The following is a 17,713-nucleotide window of genomic DNA, read 5'->3' as shown; positions in this document are numbered from 1 at the left end:
AGATTTGCAGATTATTACATTCTGTTTTTATTCACATTTTACACAACATCCCAACTTTTTCTGTTTTGGGGTTGTAGATGCTGTAGTGCCTTTGTTATCTGTTTGTGTTCTCTGGTGTGCCTACATGTGAGGCAATCCTCTTATGTATTCATGTGTCGCCAGGACGAATCAGAGAACAGTGTCATAGAGGCCTTTACCAGCCCTAGAGAGAGCTGTGTCTAGTACTCATCCAGGCTGAGAACACTGACAAGAGAACCTATTCTGTTGATTGATTAATTGATTGATTGATCTTGATCAAGATCAGTCATGCTCTTATTATGTAGCCTATGTTTCACTTTTACTAGTACTGAGATTATTTCATCTTATTTATTTAATTATTTAAGTTTTTATGCTATTGATCCTCCTGTGAGTCTGAAATAAAGATTTAATTGAATTAGGAGTAGACAAGTGCTCCTCCACAACATAAAGCTTTGTCTGTATACAATTATGTTAAATGTGACCTGTTTTTTGTTCTATAATAATGCCAATTGTGTGTCACAATTATAATGTCAGTTGTGTTTATTCACTGAAAGCAGTAATGACAAATAGGTCTTTTATTTAATGAAAGTAGTTTAATGATCATATCAAGTTCCGTAAGACTGTGCCCTTTAAATATTAAGACATCATTTCTAAAAGACCAGACAATGTAATATCAGCACTAACATTATGAACATTTTCTCACTTCAGGGAGAATGAGATAGGAAAAAGAAGATACATTACACCTCGGATACAATTGAAATATAGACTTCTGTACATTTTGAAAAACACAAAACATGCACAGGTTAGAAAACAGACATTCAGTTTTTCAGTTAAAAAAACACTTCAACTAACCAGGACTCCCCTATGTATTTAACTGAAGTTCTAAGTCTGTTGAGACACTAGACTGCCCCAATACATTGGACCTTCCAATACACTTTTAGAATAATCATTAGTGCAGTTTAAATGAACATAATCACAAATAAATCACGCTTTTACAGTGCATGTACCTATAACTTCAATGCAATGTTACTCATCAAAGGATAATGTGAACTATTTGCAGTTCAATGCAAATAGATCAATGGGCACAATTAGCCATACAAGCAGTCACTGAAGGGAGTGACTAATAACCGCTAATGATCCGTCATGTTGCCTTTGATTACAGAGCCTACTATTTCCAGGGGATGTTCTGATCTTTTCCCAACAACTTAAATCAGCTTTTCTTTTTCCATTTGTAAGTGAGCTGAATTTGCTAATCAGCTTTAGCAGCATCAGGGGGTAGAATTGCTGAAAATAGCTGACCTGCTGTATGGGAGAAGCAATAGCAAGGATAGGACTTTTACTTTCTGATCTTTCAAAAAAATGTCCACTTCCACCAATGACGTGAAGGAAGTGAGGTCACTGAATGTCTGACGATTCATCTATGCATTCGGACAGGGACCTCCTCTCTCGTACTGTGACGAAGTTGAGCAGATCAATGGCGGTCACCACACCAAAGACCATCTGCCTTAGGCTGGGAGAGCCATCAGTCAGGTCTGGGGGAGAGAAAGAGGGAGGAGGAGGAGGAAGAGAAGGAAGGAGAGAAAGAGAGAGCATGAGAATCAGAGAGTGAGTAGAAAAGAGTCAGGAAGAGATTAAAGTATAGTATATACACATATATATTTGCATACACATTTTCAGGTTGTATATACATTTTCATTTTTCTGGTACAACTATCTGGTGTCAAGTTATTGTGCAGTGATGATGGTGGTTATTATTAAGCCCTTGTCCTTGTGGTCTCAGGGAATTCATCTCTTTAAATGTGACACAGAAGCCTCCTTGTTGGGTTACATCTTTAACTGATGCAGTGGCTTTATGAAATCTATGCACAGCTACAAAAGGGAAGAGTTGTGTGTGAGAGGAATAAGACTATAGCGCCCCCTTTCTGTGGAGCGAAAACATGACCGTGTTGTTCGCAAACATTTGTCAGGAGGAGCCACCTGATTTGCTGTGCACTGAATACCGACGCTTACACAACAATTTGGCAAATAACATAGGTAAAACAAATCCAGAAAGGTTCAAAGTTGGACCAAGTTACATAACACTTCATCTCTAGCCTCAATGGATAGGGTACTTTCTGCCCCTGCATAAGGTCAGATCTAGTGTCCATGGAGGGACATTAAACTACCAATCAATGCTAATATTGGCAGTCAACATCAACCTGGCAGGACATAATCATCCTCTTATGAATACATCACGTTCCCCCTGCTCCAGTACAAAACACATGGATACCCATTCAAAAGGATCCAAAATCAACTGCGCTGATAAGGAAATGGACACATACACTGAATCTGTTCGTGCACCACCAGGGCAAAGTGGTCTGTCTCCAGGATACCGGACAGCTTCCCAAGGTTATCTGTGAGTTTGACCTGACCAGAGAAAGAGGGATGGAGGGGAGAGAGGAGAGGGGGGGGGGGATAAAAAGAAAAAAAGAGGCAAAAGTCACGATAAGACAGGTGTGATACTTCAGCACATTAAAAAAGCCAGATCTTCAGTACAAAGCTGATATGGTGAAATAACACAAACAAACAAACAAAAACACATATAGGCATTCAGTTGGTCACATGCTGATATACTGTATATATATATATATATATATATATATATATATATATATATATATATATATATATATATATATATATATATATATATATATATATATATATATACACCTACCTGTTTGAACTGCTTGTAGAGTACTTTGCTGACAGGGTCGGACGGTTTCACCTTCCCAGCCAATACTGAGGACAGCATGTTACCAAGAGTGACCATACCCAGGATCAGCCTGAGGTGGAGAGTCAGAGAAATAAAGACGTTAAGTTACGGAGTAGAAGATATGGAAGTACTGTATTTATTGTCTGCGTTTATTTTTGTCCATTACTGTAATTCCACCAGGTATCCCCAAACCCCAAAATATAATACCAGTTGCACCAGTAATACCATAATGTAATTCTCCATTGACACAATAGCTGCTCAGAATAAGGCAAATTATTTATGGTGGACCATTGCACACCCACCCTGTCTCCTCCACCACAGGGGCCTGGTCGAAGCTCTTCTCCTTTAGGATCTTGATGGTCCTCTGGCAGGTGACTGTAGGCAGCACGGTCAAGGGAGCAGACAGCCTCAAGTTCTGCACTTTCAGATTCCACCACCTACAAGGGGAATCACCAGCAACACTATGCTGACTACAAGCTGCCGATCTTTGACTCAAATTTGGTTTGATTATACCCCTCCTCCTATTAGAATTTGCTATAACTAATACCTTAAAAATGGTATATGTATATTACTTACCAGGGTTTATTTACCATGATGTCCTCTTCCCTCAGAAAACCTTTCTGCACCATCCATTTATCACTCAGGAACTTGGACCTGGATAGTAAAGATATTACACATCCCTCCATCTTAGTTCATGTATCATCACAGTATTACCTGGCTAGAGTTGACAGATCTCTGTAAGTTCACCAACTCATGCTTTTGGAAAGCACAAAACAATAGCCAACCATTACAGCACAGCACAGCACAGCACCACTAGGAAGTGATGTAAACTCATCATAGTATACATTATATTGCATAATCATACCTCATAGCAGGATACTATCACGACATAATACGCAATAGGATTATATTATTACAAGGCTCTTCACAATGCTAGTAGAATGCTCCATTGGCTTGAATGGGATTTTCCAACGTTCTACGGTAAAATAAATTCATGTAATTACCGCTGCAAACATATAACTACTGCTGTCAATGGCAACAGGTTTTGTGCTTCTTATTCACGTCTTTCATGTCACTCCGCAAGTAGTTCGGTTACTTCTTGCAATGAAACTTTATTCAAAAGTGAAAGCAGATGGTTGATCAGTCAGTCAAGTCACTTCAGGACGAAGCAAGACCTCTCCACTGGCGCGTCGGGGTCCCGTTCGCCCTGTCGGGACTTATTTTCCGATAATGACCGGTGTTCTATACATTATCCCTTACATAATATTAAACAGTGATCGTGTGGGTAGTGTTAAGGGGAGTAAGGGAGCGTACATGTAGTTGCGTATGGAGTCAGGCAGGAGCACCACACACCGCTGGCCCTCTTTCAGCTCCTTCGCCATCTTCACTGCTGCTGCCATCGCTGTGCCCGAGCTGCCACCTGTGACACACACACACATACACACACACAGAGAGAGAGAATTTTTCTAATTATCAGAAGTCCATGTTTTACATGGCTCTTTACAGTATATATATATATATATATATATATATATATATATATATATATATATATATATAGTACACGGTTATTTACACACACACACATATATATATATATATATATATATATATATATAGTACACGGTTATTTACACACACACACATATATATATATATATATATATATATATTTTAGAGGTCTGAAAAATCAGTCCCGCTCCCGCAATATTCTGTCCCGCTGAAGTAGGCCTAGCCTGGTGCCCTCTTCCTCGGTCATGCTTTCGATTTCGAGTTTTGACAATGAGCAGCAGGAACAAATTGAACCCACGTAAACGACAATAGGCTATAGGCCTGCTATCCATCAGTTATGCTTAAACCCCGTTATTTAATGCTGCCTAACAGAACATCCAGCTGAACTATAGTTATGAACACTACTTTAATCATTTCCATATTTAATTTTAGTAAAGGAAAAACCAGCAAGGTCTGCGTCTGCGCCTACACTTTTGACCCGTGTATTGCTTGGTGCGTCCGCTCCCAAAAAGTAGTGATCGCTTGAGGTAATGAAACAAGGAGGCGCACACAAGGCTTGTGTGGAAAAGTTACAAAAGAAGTAGCCGAAAAGTTACAAAAGAAGTCAGAGGCTAAAACTGTAGCAACAGACGTTTCGGACCTAGTCCATTTTCAATGTTGCTCCAGTTTTAGCCTCTGACTTCTTTTGTAACTTTTCGGCTACAATACATATTTTTCCACACAAGCCTTGTGTGCGCCTCCTTGTTTCATTACCTCAAGCGATCATATTTAATTTTACGCACATATTTAATTTGCGGGAGTGCAGTGAATCATCGGTTTGTCCCGCGAACACACCTCTCTCATCCCGCCCGCTCCCGCAAAGAGCTTTCAAAATAAGGATTTTTTTAGAATCAATTAATCTGTCCAGTATTTTCGATTAATCCTTTAGCTGTTTGGTCGATAAGATGTTTACATATAGAAGTAAGTAAACCAGAATATATTTGGGTTTAAGAAGCTGTAATAAAACATTCTTAGAACAGACAGAAACCCAAAACAGGTCTCCCATACCACAGAGCAGTCCCTCATCTCTGATAAGCATCCGTGCCATGGTAAATGACTCCTCATCATTTGCCTTGTACCAGCCATCCACTATCTGCAGAGTCACACAAAAAAACAACACACGATTTACAAACTACTAAAATTCACACAATCCAATTTATACAATACAATTATCTTATTATTAAATGATTTGAAACGTTGACTAAATAGTCTTACTATTATCCTCTATTACTGCCATGTCCACTTACAGATCTGTCCAGCACAGTTGGGACAAAGTCATAACCAATGCCTTCAACCTCATACTGGGTCTTATCCGTCTTATTCAGCGCCTCTGGTTCAGCCAGGATGGAGCCCTCTGGGTCCACGCCAATAATCTGTCACACACGACGCCATGACAAAAAAAAAACACTGACATCATAACATGAACCAGATTAGCTAAAAGGTCTTAAGGCAGAGGATAAGAGAAAATCTATGACTGCGTTATTGAATAAATTGCAATACAATACAATACAAAACGACAAACAAATCAACTTTTACAATCAAATCTTAAATTACCATGTTTGTCATTGATTGCGATTGAATGGTCAGTGCACACAAACTAACCTTGACGTTTGGACATCTCTCTTTCAGCTTGCGGGCAATACCAGTGATCGTGCCCCCTGTGCCAGCTCCTAACACCAACATGTCAATTTTACCTGGAGAAGAGATGGGACAAGGAAACTTATGTACTTATGTCTAAGTAAATGGGTTTGTTGACCTTCACTTTCTGATTACAAGAAAAATGCTTGCAAATTCAAAAACTAAGTAGGAGATTGTAAACATATTTATGGATAAGATAAAGGAAAGACAAAGATATTAGGGATACAAGACAAAAAGAGAGAAAGAGACAGGGATATATACAGAAAGAAAAAGAAAGATAGAAAGATTTAGAGGCGTCTAACTACCACCACATTGCTCCAGGATCTCCTCAGCGGTGGTGTCGTAGTGGGCCAGAGGGTTGCTGGGATTGCGGTACTGGTCCAGGATGTGGGAGTTGGGAATCTCATTCTTCAGCCTCCAGGCCACACCGACATGAGATTCCGGGGAGTCGAAGCGGGCGCTGGTCGGAGTACGGACAATCTCCGCACCCAAAGCCCTCAAGACGTCCACCTGAGAAGGAAGCAAACAATCTTGTTCATCTCAGTGGTAAGAGGTTTACAGTTTTTTCTGAATGCTTAAACACAACTGTGATTCTTATAGCACAATTTTTAAAACTATTAATACTTAATAATATTAATAGCAAAACCACTCACTGAGTTCGCAAAACTAAAAGCACAAACACTGCTTTGCACTCAGTTTGCAATTTTGTAACACACACTTTGCACAACTGTAGGAACAATTCACTGCACAGCACTCTTTTTGCGGAACTGTAAACAAAACTCACTGCTTTACACTCAATTTCCAAATGATCAACACACTCCTGGTAAATCGATACACATGTATGGCTATTATTTACACTATTTTGCCAACTCTCTGGCACACTTTCTCATGTGAAAACTGCTTTAGATAATTAGTTCACTTTGCAATCAGCCTAAGCACTATAAATAAGCCACAGGTAATGTACAATGGGTACAATGGAGGGAGCAGGAAGAGTAAGAAGAGAAAGAAACAGCCCTTTTACAGACAAAAAAAACAGTCTACATGTGGGGATATTGTCATGTCAGGCCTGGATACGTCATTCCAGAATATATTTTTCCCGGTGCCTTGGACTAGGACATTGCATGTGATGTAGACGGAATTTTGAGAGAGAAAAGACTGATTTTATGTGTTTTGACTTGGAAAAACACACTTGTGTTTGTTTTGATGTGTCTAAATAAACACCAATACTTTGGATCCCTGTATGTTTACAGAACTATGACAAAAGTATGACCTCAAACTGACACAGTCTACCTTGTGCACAGAGAAAGCAAAAGCCAGATGTGTTTTTATTCAGACCATCAGTGTGTAGTTGCCACATTGTGTGCTTATTATTCTGATGGCTTGTGTTTCCTGTTTGATATGAAAAAAATATTTTTACGAAGGTGTGAAGAGTTAAGCAAGGTGTGTTAGCTTTTGCAAGAGAACTACAATGTTTTGCTGATTGGGTGAAAGGTTTTCCTATTTGTGTGTAGAGTTTTGCAAAAAAAGCCATAGTTACAAAAAATGTGCTTAAGCAATCAGAAAAAACTGTAATAAGGCCAAAAGTCCTGAAAGTTACAATACCACTTCATTCCACTAGAGGGCTCTTATGTCCACACTAACTCTGTTGCCGATTACTGACCAATAAATGGTGATTAAGTATGTTTAATTATGTACTTTTTATTTACAATTCTGGTCTTACAGTTCCGGATAAAACCTTAGAGCTTTCAAGGCTCTTAAAACTGTAAAAACACAAATCACACCAACCTTCTCCATACTCATCTTCTCCGGCATCACAATGATGCATCGGTAACCCTTTACAGCTGCCACCAGGGCCAGTCCAATACCTGTGCAACAGAGAGGACACACATAGTAAGACTACTGGCAAGAGTTAAGGGTGCTTACAAATCACGTTGGAGTGACCAAAAAAATGAAAGATCTAAGAAAACGGTGATACAACAAGTATGCTCATAGGTAGGCATGCACACACACACACACACACACACACACACACACATACATAGACACAAACAGTAAGGTCCATAAGTCCTGTACACATATACATTAACAACCAACACAACATACATGTGCACGTGCGCACACAGACACACACATAAACACACAAACAGCTAGGTCTGTACACATACAGGGTAACAACAAAAAAAACACACACATGGGCGCACACACACACACACCTGTGTTTCCAGATGTGGGCTCTATGATGGTGTCTCCTGGCTTAAGCAGCCCTGCCTTCTCTGCATCGTCCACCATTCGCAAACTGATCCGGTCCTTTACACTTCCCCCAGCATTAAAGAATTCACACTTTGCCACTACACACACAAAAATACACACACACAAAAATACACACACAGATCTATAAATACAATACGCAATACAAGGTAAAGACCTCAGATTCAGCCAGATCTTAGAAGAAAATATAAGAATTACCAAAAGTATTACAAAGGTATCTGCATGATTTTAAACAGACCTCTTTTGTAATTTGTGAATTCACAAAAATGCTTACTAATAGCTTTTAAGACATACACACCACGACAATGTGACTAACGTTTAGAAAAGAATCATAGAATTATAGTTTCATCATATTCAGTATTATACATTGTCAAAGCAATAGAGAGAAACAATCTTACAAAGTTCACACTTGAGTCCAAAGGTCTTGGGCAGTTTGTTCATGCGAACAAGAGGGGTATCACCGATTCTCTGGAGGATGTTTGGCAGGATACTCGGTGGAGTGCTCCTATGAGGAGAGGAGAGACCAGCGTCAATAACAAACACATTTTAAACTCAGAATGACACAGATAAGAGTTTGAGTGACTGCAAAATCTGGCTCGTGGTGATCCACTGAATCAGACACTCATGAGGGAATATAACATATAAAATGTGATAGAAATTACTCTAACAAAATCTAATAACTCTACTCTAGTAACTCTAATATCTAGCTACATCTAGCTGTAGAGCTTTTATGCATATGTGGGCCAAATTAATAGTTGCTGACAGCTGTGTTGTAGGTAATGATGGGCAAATGAAGCTTTGGTGAACCACTGAACCACTGCAGTGTGAAGCTAGCGACACTAGCTGAAAAAAAAAGATGGCAGCCACACATACATTTTCAACATAAGCAACCAGTATTTTTGGTTGTTTAATGTTGAAAAATCTACATGTGGTGGCCATATTGGATTTTTTTTCATTAGTGTCGCTAGAGAGAGAGAGAGAGAGAGAGAGAGAGAGAGAGAGTGTGTGTGTGTGTGTGTGAAGCTCATCATCACCTGAGCCACTGAGTGTGTGGGGAGTCCGCATGCGATATGCCCAGCTTCCAGGTGCAGCGACTCTCCAGGTCCGGTCTGATCCAGTTCCTCTCTGCAACGTTCTTTGCCCCCTCCAGCTTAATGGCTCCGTCCACATCATTGGCATTGTCCTGGATCTTGACCTCCTTTAGGGTTTTACCCTTCCCTGCTGTAAAGGGACACACTGGGCCCAAAGCAGGATTCTCTTTGGTGGAGGGGACTGAAGGCATGGCTTCACTATAGAGTGATACAAAGTTCAATATATTAACACCCATTTAAGACCACCTCCCTGTGGCTGGTATGGCATTAATAACCACGCTGCGTGTTATGCTGATCGCAGATAGTTCCTCTGATGCCTTACAGCACTTGCCAAAAGATTGGATTTAGATTACAATTCAATCCAAATGTTGAAGCACATGCCAGGTCTACCTAAGTCAAGTCAAGTCAAGTCAAGTTTATTTATATAGCACATTTCATACACAGAGGTCATTCAATGTGCTTTACATAAACAAAACCAAACAATAATAACAAATAAAAGCATAGAAGGGCAATATAGTCAAAGAATAGTTAAAAGGTAAAGATCATAATAAAAAGAAAACATAAAACACAAGGTAAAATCATTTAAAAATAAAGAATAATTAGTAAGCAAAAACAAAGGCAAAAGTGGTAAAAAAGTAATAAAAGACAAAGTAGAATAATTATCAAGGCAGATTCAGAATTTGGCACAGTTAGCAGAAAGCATCTGAGAACAGTTTGGTCTTAAGTCTAGATTTAAAACTGGCTACAGTTGGGGCCTTTTTAATGTCATCCGAAAGTTGGTTCCACAGCTGAGCCGCATAGCAGCTAAAAGCTGCATCACCATGTTTAGTTCTAACTGTAGGTTTTACTAGCAGGTTTTTCACCTGGGACCTGAGAGGACGAGAAGGTGTGTACTGCTGAAGCATGTCTGACAAGTATTTAGGTCCTGCTCCATTTACTGATTTATAAACAAGCAATAGTGCTTTAAAGTCAATTCTGTGACTTACTGGAAGCCAGTGCAAGGACTTAAGAATTGGAGTAATGTGGTCAGTTCTTTTAGTTTTTGTTAGAGTCCTAGCTGCTGCATTTTGTATCACCTGAAGCTGTTTAATAGTCTTTTTAGGAAGGCCTGTGAACAGTCCATTGCAGTAATCAACCCTGCTGGAGATAAATGCGTTTTTCTAAGTCATGTTTTGACATCAGCCCTCTGAGTTTGGCAATATTTTTGAGGTGGTATAAAGCGGATTTAGTTATCGCTTTCATGTGGCTGTTTGACTAAGGGAATTTCATCTTCTTTGATCTGCTGGAAGTGACCTGGACAAAATGCACATTGCAGTCATAAAGGGAGTGGTTTAACCCCAGTTTTGTTTTTTACATTGTGCACTAAAGATAATCTATGTGTACTCAAAGCATTCCACAGGTTGAGAGCATGGTGGCCGCTGGGTAAACTCTACAAAGTCACTTGTTCTTAATGGGGCCACACATACTAGGCTACTACCACTGCTGATAGTGTTACAGTTACTTAAACTGGGAAAGCAGTCTCCAGGAAAAAGAGCTACTGGTACAGTACGAGTGCACAACTGACATCAGTTGTAATTCTATCAGGCTTCAGGAGTCCTTGCAAGATATTTCAGACTCGGCAGGGCAGGGTTAGAGTCTTCTCGTGCTGCTGTCAGATGTTTGGAAGCAGAGAAAATGCAGCACAGCTGGCTTTAATATCTACTACTGAAATAGGTATAAGGATCTTCACCTCAAGCTACACAAAAAGAGGGCATCTGTAAATACCACTTTATCCATACAAGTTAACGAAGGGTATTTAAATACTCAATTATTTTCATGTGTTAGATACAGGTCGCACACATAGGCTAAAAGTTAACTTTTACATCCTCAGAATAATCTAAATATCCGCTCGCCTTAACCGGATTGAGCAAGCATGGTTATAGTGCGTTGACGGTCTACCAGGCGCTTACCAACTCATTGAACTCTAAATTCTCTTAAAACTCGAGTCTGTCATCTGAATAATGTCACATCCCTGTATAGTCTAAACACAAATGACAACATTTATTTTAGTCTTGACTGAAACAACTTGGTACGTGGTCTTTCAGTTTTAATAAGGCAACAGACTTTCTGGTCTTTAAGTTAAAACATTTTGTAGGCTAGCCTTTAGACCAGGCCTACACTGATGTCAAAGTATGATGTTGAGCCAGTGCACGTTTAAATTCTGTTATTATGACAGACGAATTAGGCTACTTTTTTAAATGTTAGGCTACCACATCCTATCTAAATGCAACTTACCGAGGTGTTGCTATTTCAAAGTGACGCTACTGCAAAGTCTTCGAATCCGCACAATGACAAATTAATTCAGCATGAAATAACATGTGCACGTATTAACCTACCTTCTGATATTAGTTAGAGACCGAGGATTGGTCGCACTCGGGGCGTTTCTTTCTGCGAGCTGACCAACCACATTTTGGGAGATGATTCCACGAAAAACAACTTCATCACCTCCAAGAAACCGAACAGTTGGTAGCCTATACAGCTGGTTGACATTGTTGTGAATAACTATAAGAAAGGTCGGAAAATTGCAGTGTTTCACCAATGACTTTCATTCATTACAAAATTATGCAAGGGCGTCAGTTTGTTTTTAGAAGTGGTGGGGGCAATAACCATAAGCTTGAGTGTGGTTTGTGCGGGGTACACAAAGTGCGGGGTACCCTTATGTAAGCTATTCATCCATTCAACGCTGCATTAGGCTACAATATGCTCAACAGTAGTGTTGCGCTGGTTAAGGTTTTTTAACATCCGCACCCACCCGACCCGGAGAGTCGATCTGCACCCACTCGACCCTCAAAAATATGCACTGATTAACTACCCGAACCGACAAAAAAACAAAACAATGTGCCTATAGCCTAGGCTAGGCGAGACAATGCTTTCTTATTAACTAAACACTAAAACAAGAAGAATTTGCACTGTAGGTAAAAAAGGCCTTTTTTACACAGAGATCACGCTAAATTTGCAGAAATAGGAGACGTCTTTTTGCCGCAACGTGTGTCTGAAAACGAGGGGAAAATTTGCAGGCCTGCTGATCTGTTCACATGATGCGGTATTTTGGGGAGCCAGGAGGCAGGATCACCTATTAATGTGACGTGCAACAGGGGCGTGTAGAGTGATAGTCATAGGCCTTATTATAAATATAAATTTAAATGTGATTTCCAAAACCATGGCGGGAGCCCCGACTGCACTTTGGTTAGCTTGCATTTGCTTTGCTGTTGCTTAGAATGTTAGATTCTTGCGATAGATGTCTTCAGACAATAAAAAGTAATTTGGAAGGGAAATTGAAGAGAAGAGTTGGCCGTGATCCCCTTTGAAAATCAGAGGTTCACAGGCTACTGTGGCCTTGGTCAGTGGCGCCGCCAGCCGTAATCCTGTAGCCTACGCACTGTGCGTACAATTTATTCATGAAATCATTCAATATTACAACAATAAAAATAGCTTGTGTACTGTCTTAATTGAAACATGCTTCACACAAATGATAGCCTAGGGCAAAGAGAATGGACATCTCAACATAAGGATACATTAGAAGATGATGATTGGTGTAAACTTTCTCACACTACGTGATAAGCAGCTCTACTGGCGCTTAAAAACGCAACGTTCCATTCAGTCATAAATCATTTAAACTTAGACCTATAGTGCTCGTCATGAAAAGAAAACAGCATCTTAATATTTTTTCAGGTGTTTAACAGTAGGCCTAGGCGCACTGTTAGCAGTTATGCTGTAGGCAGTGAGATTATTAGGCATTGCATCCTGTCACTCTGTTTGGAACATCGCAGTTCGGGTTGATAAGATTCAGTTATGGGTCGTCTCAAAGTTTGGGACAACCAAACAGGAGAGTAGGCAAAGCAAATCCTAATTGTTAGGTTATCAATAGCTGTCTTTTCTCTAGGCCTATCGGAAATCGCGACATAAGCTCATTGGTTTCTTTTTTCTTTTCTGTCTTGTTCGCGTGTTGGTATGAAGCGATAATTCATTTAAATCAATGTACATAAGAGCCGATATGGCCAGATCTGCTGCTCTGTATTTCTGTCCCACCCAATTTTGCTGAACTACTTGCGAAGTAAGTAGGCCTATACTGTCAGTATATTCATCACATGTATCACACGAAAGAGCTTTTTCTCAGCTTTTAAACGAAATTGGTGGTTAGTTGTTGTGGTAAACGGTTCGCGAGAAAAGTAGCCTAACTTTAATTTAATCATATTTTCTGCGCCCGTCTCCCTACCCATTCATCTTGGCTTCGCGAACTTTCCCTCGACACATGACAAACCATATATCAGAACTAGATGTACCGCATAGCGGTACAAAATATGACCGCCGCTCAGTCCTGTAAAGCCGTTCCGCGAAAATAAATCACACTTCAATTTGTCTCCATATTTTACTCCATCCCCCACTCTTGAAACTTTTGTGTATGCTTGTTTGGCATGCCTGAGTGTGTGTGTGCGGCTGCACAGAAAGTAGCCTACTGGTGCTGAAAAGGTGAATAGATTGTAGAATAGCCAAAGAAGATGTAGCATTGTTAAACCTTTAAAATCTCTAAACAATCACAAGTAGGGCAGTTCATCACAGTTCATCCATTGCAACTGGATTGATGAAAGGTCACTTACACCTAGGCTACATTGTATTTGGGAAAAGCAAAAGGTATCAGCATAATGTTATTTATTTATTTATTTATTTATTTATTTATGTATTTTTAAACAAAAACATCTCTGTCAGTTCCATGCCGTTTTCAACAGCTATCAAAAACAAAGGTCATTTTTGGATGGATGGATTTTTTGTGAATGTTTCTTCTTCTACATAAGATTTTAGTCATCTTTAGTTCATGTAATACTTTATTGTCAATGCACAAATTAAGTAACAGTAGGCCTAGTCTGAAACGTTATTGTTAATGCACAAATTAAGTAACAGTAGCCTAGTCTGAAACGAAATGCTGTTTTACATCTAACCAGTGGTGCAAATAACTGACATGTCCAAATGGGCCTTGATGAAATGCGTCGCTAGACTGTTCATACACACTTTAACGGGCCAAAGTTGAAGAGCTTTTGTCCGTTATTGTTAGTGAAAATATAGGCTGATTCATGTTCCCTTGCATTGTTTAACTGAGGTCCATGGCTAGTCTGGCTTTCATCAGACCAAGCTCAATCTTTTAAGAAATCAAAAAATAAATAGCGGGCAGATCAGGCTGGGTTCACCCAGCCTAGTCCATAGGCACCCGATATTGTTTAATTTTCCGATTGAGATATACACGCTCTGGTTATTCTAAATGCAAAAATGCATCAGGGAGTTATGACAAAACGGTAAATAACAAACTAGATCCTAATAGAAAGCTGTTAGCTTCCCTAAGCTACAGGTAGGATTATAAGGTAGGCCTATTTACAACATAAATTGCCAATAGGCTATGCTGGCGACACAAATAAAATCTCCTTTGGAAACCAATGGCTTACGCCTTACAGTATCAAGCGGACTTAAACTGTCATATCGTGGCGAAAAATTGTAATAACATTCAAGCAGCTCCATGAGTCAAGGAAAGCGCGAATGAAGTAGCCACTTCTAAATGGGACCCACTACACAGTAGCTTAAGGTGTGTTGCTAAAGCAGCCATAATGAAATGAAGGTGTCATTGTTTGGATACTTCACACACACGTGCTTTTTAATTTCACAAGACTACAACTACCAAGCTGTAATCAAAGCACATCGATTCCCCTCTCACACCATGCACGCACTTAAAACAAAATAAACAGGCGTCTCAGTCTCACGCATGTATAGGCAAAACTGTATCAGACCGGTGTAACGTTGGTAAATCTTCCATTGCACAGAATGATTTTGTAGCACGTGCAATTAATGACAGTCGAAAGATACAAACAGTGCTGCTATACATTTGCTTGGTATAACCGCATTTATAGTTTTCTACAAATGCAATACATCAAATGCCTCCATCACTCAACCAACGCTAACGGTAACATTACCTAGGTCCTTATTGATATTACAAGATTAACGTACCTGCAGTAAAAACCAAGCATGTCCGATAAACATCCTGAGATTTATTTCGGCTTCAAGAAGAAATGGGAATTACACTTCATGTGAACATCGTCCTATCCTTATTAGATGTTCGCTGCAGTAAATTACAGTCCTTGTATGAAGCGTCCATTGTTTTTTCCAACCCACTTTTAACGTCCAACAAAATTATGTCTCACTGCAACGACGCGCCATCTAGTGGACAAACGACTACTTCTCGCCAATACTGAAAATGCAGCCATGATGATGATGATGAATATTTATTTTGGCTTTCTTTTAATCCTACTTAACCCCGGGGACGAAATGAAATTTTTCCGTAAAAGTCTAGTGGGGCTACATACCCACCAAATTGCATGTACCCCGGTGGTTCGGTGTCCCGGGTATCAATGACCAAAAATTCAGGGAGTAGATGACGGGAAAAATTCTTGAATTGTGTGCATGTGTGCGTGTACAAATTTATGTTTATGTGTGTGGGTGTGTGTGTGTGTGTGTGTGTGTATGTGCGTGCTTGTGTGTTTGCCTGCGTATGTGTGTTTGTGCATGTGCATGCATGCGTACATATGTCCACTGTGTGAGTATGTGTCATACGTATGATTACTGTAAATGTATGTGTGTGCGTGTGTATCTGTTTATGCACATGTGTGCACATGGAATGGGTTAACATGACCCCTGGAGGCAAACATACGGAAAAAATTGGTCATCCTAGGCCCTACAGTTCTCAAGATATTCACAGAGAACTGTGTCTGCCCTACCCTCCTTTCGGGGGGTCCAGTCCAGCGGGGGGGCTACAGATCAAAACGAAGAATGACGGTTCCATGCTATCCATGTGGGGGTACATGCCCACCAAGTTTTGTGTACCCCGGTCTTTCAGTGTCCCGGGAATCCTTGTTGGTGTACGTCACTAAATGTACACATAAATTATTTTATTGTAAGGCCCCCCATGAACGAAAGTACACAAAACTTGGCATGCATTCGGAGGGTGTCATAATGATCCTACACTTTTAATTTCGTGCAGTTTTGACCTTGTCAGCCAGAGATATTGTGATGAAAACACCTAATTTTTTGCTTTTTAATTTTTAACTAGGTGGCGCTATACATGAAATAAGTGGTAATGGGATGGGTTGACATGCCCCCTTAAGACCAACATACATAAAAAAGGTGGACCTCCTAGGCCCTACGGTTCTCGAGATATTCACAGAAAACTGTCTCCGGCCACCTACAGGCCAGTTGGTGTATAGTAACATAAATTAATTTATTGTGTGGCCCCCCATGAACGGAATTCCACAAAACTTGGCGTGCATACAGAGGGTGTCATAATGATCCTACAATTCCAATTTCGTGCAGTTTTGACTATGTTAGGTCACAGATACCTTCAATTACAACACCTCATTTTTACTTTTTTGTGTTTAACTAGGTGGCGCTATACATGAAATGAGTGGTTATGGAATGGGTTGACATGGCCCCTTGAGATCAACATACAAAAAAAAAAATGGTCCTCCTAAACCCTACAGTTTTCGAGATATTCACAGAGAACTGTGTTTGTCCTACCCTCCTTTCGGGGGTCCAGTCCAGCGGGGGGGGGCTACAGATCAAAACGAAAAACGATGGTTCCATGCTATCCATGTGGGGTTACATGCCCACCAAGTTTCGTGTACCCCGGTCTTTCAGTGTCCCGGGAATCATTGACGGAAATTTGGGCATGCGAAAAAGAAAAAAAAAAAAAAAAAAAAAAAAAAAAAAATCTGACTAAACCTATATGACCGCCGCTTCGCTGCGCGGCGGTCATAATAAACAGCAGACCTTACCGAACACAAATGTGTAATTAAAGTTTAAAGTTTTAATTAAAGTTTAAAGCACTCCCCTGTACAGTTAGCCATTCCAGAGTAGGCCTAATCCGGATTTAAATTTGCAGCAATGTCTGTGCATGTCTCCAACTTTGGGCTTCACAATGTGTTTCAATTGTTCAATAGGCCTACATGATTTTATAACAGGCCAAATACAAAATAAATGTTACAAATATCGCCTAGATATCTGTAAACATTACAATCAGAGGATATAGCCTACATATAGGGCAGACCGACGCTCATGAGTTTATGCTTTTTTTTTTTTTATCGCTGGATTGCAACCGATTGCATTCCGAGCTACCTCTAGCAGGCATTAAATGACTGGAGGGTCGGGTGGGTGCGGATCGACGCTCCTGACGGGTCGGGTGGGTGCGGATGTTAAAAAACCTTAACCGCGCAACACTACTCCACACATATCCAGGCAGGTGTGCATGCTGTGAGGATGTCATTGTGCGCGCCTATCGCATGGTTTAGACTCGATGATTTCGGTATGTGGCGATTTTT

The 17,713-nt window shown here is 40.1% G+C and overlaps 1 protein-coding gene across 1 annotated transcript; it reads right to left on the bottom strand.

Moving 5' to 3' along the window:
* Positions 1–591: 591 nt before the first annotated feature.
* On the bottom strand, positions 592–11,710 carry cbsa (cystathionine beta-synthase a). Its single transcript, XM_042080282.1, has 15 exons — positions 11,595–11,710; positions 9,264–9,518; positions 8,628–8,734; positions 8,175–8,309; positions 7,747–7,826; positions 6,267–6,471; positions 5,926–6,017; positions 5,571–5,696; positions 5,332–5,416; positions 4,087–4,192; positions 3,349–3,426; positions 3,075–3,209; positions 2,734–2,842; positions 2,339–2,423; positions 592–1,550 (listed from the first exon to the last, which is right to left on the bottom strand). Exons 2-15 carry the CDS (start codon positions 9,509–9,511, stop codon positions 1,414–1,416), a joined length of 1,728 nt encoding a protein of 575 aa, XP_041936216.1. The 5' UTR covers positions 9,512–9,518; positions 11,595–11,710; the 3' UTR covers positions 592–1,413.
* Positions 11,711–17,713: the final 6,003 nt, after the last annotated feature.

This window comes from Alosa sapidissima, chromosome 23 (assembly GCF_018492685.1).
Source record: "Alosa sapidissima isolate fAloSap1 chromosome 23, fAloSap1.pri, whole genome shotgun sequence".
NCBI classification, from domain to species: Eukaryota; Metazoa; Chordata; class Actinopteri; order Clupeiformes; family Clupeidae; genus Alosa; species Alosa sapidissima.
Note: the sequence above shows the minus strand (reverse complement) of the source record. Positions and strands in the feature narration are given on the sequence as shown.

Excerpts from the sequence above, each read along its gene's own strand:
- cbsa (XM_042080282.1), bottom strand. The coding sequence starts at position 9,511 with ATGCCTTCAGTCCCCTCCACCAAAGAGAATCCTGCTTTGGGCCCAGTG. Across the intron at positions 2,424-2,733 it reads TCTACAAGCAGTTCAAACAG|GTCAAACTCACAGATAACCT; the intron begins GTAGGTGTATAT and ends TTCTCTGGTCAG. Across the intron at positions 1,551-2,338 it reads GGTGCACGAACAGATTCAGT|ACCTGACTGATGGCTCTCCC; the intron begins GTATGTGTCCAT and ends TCTCTCCCCCAG.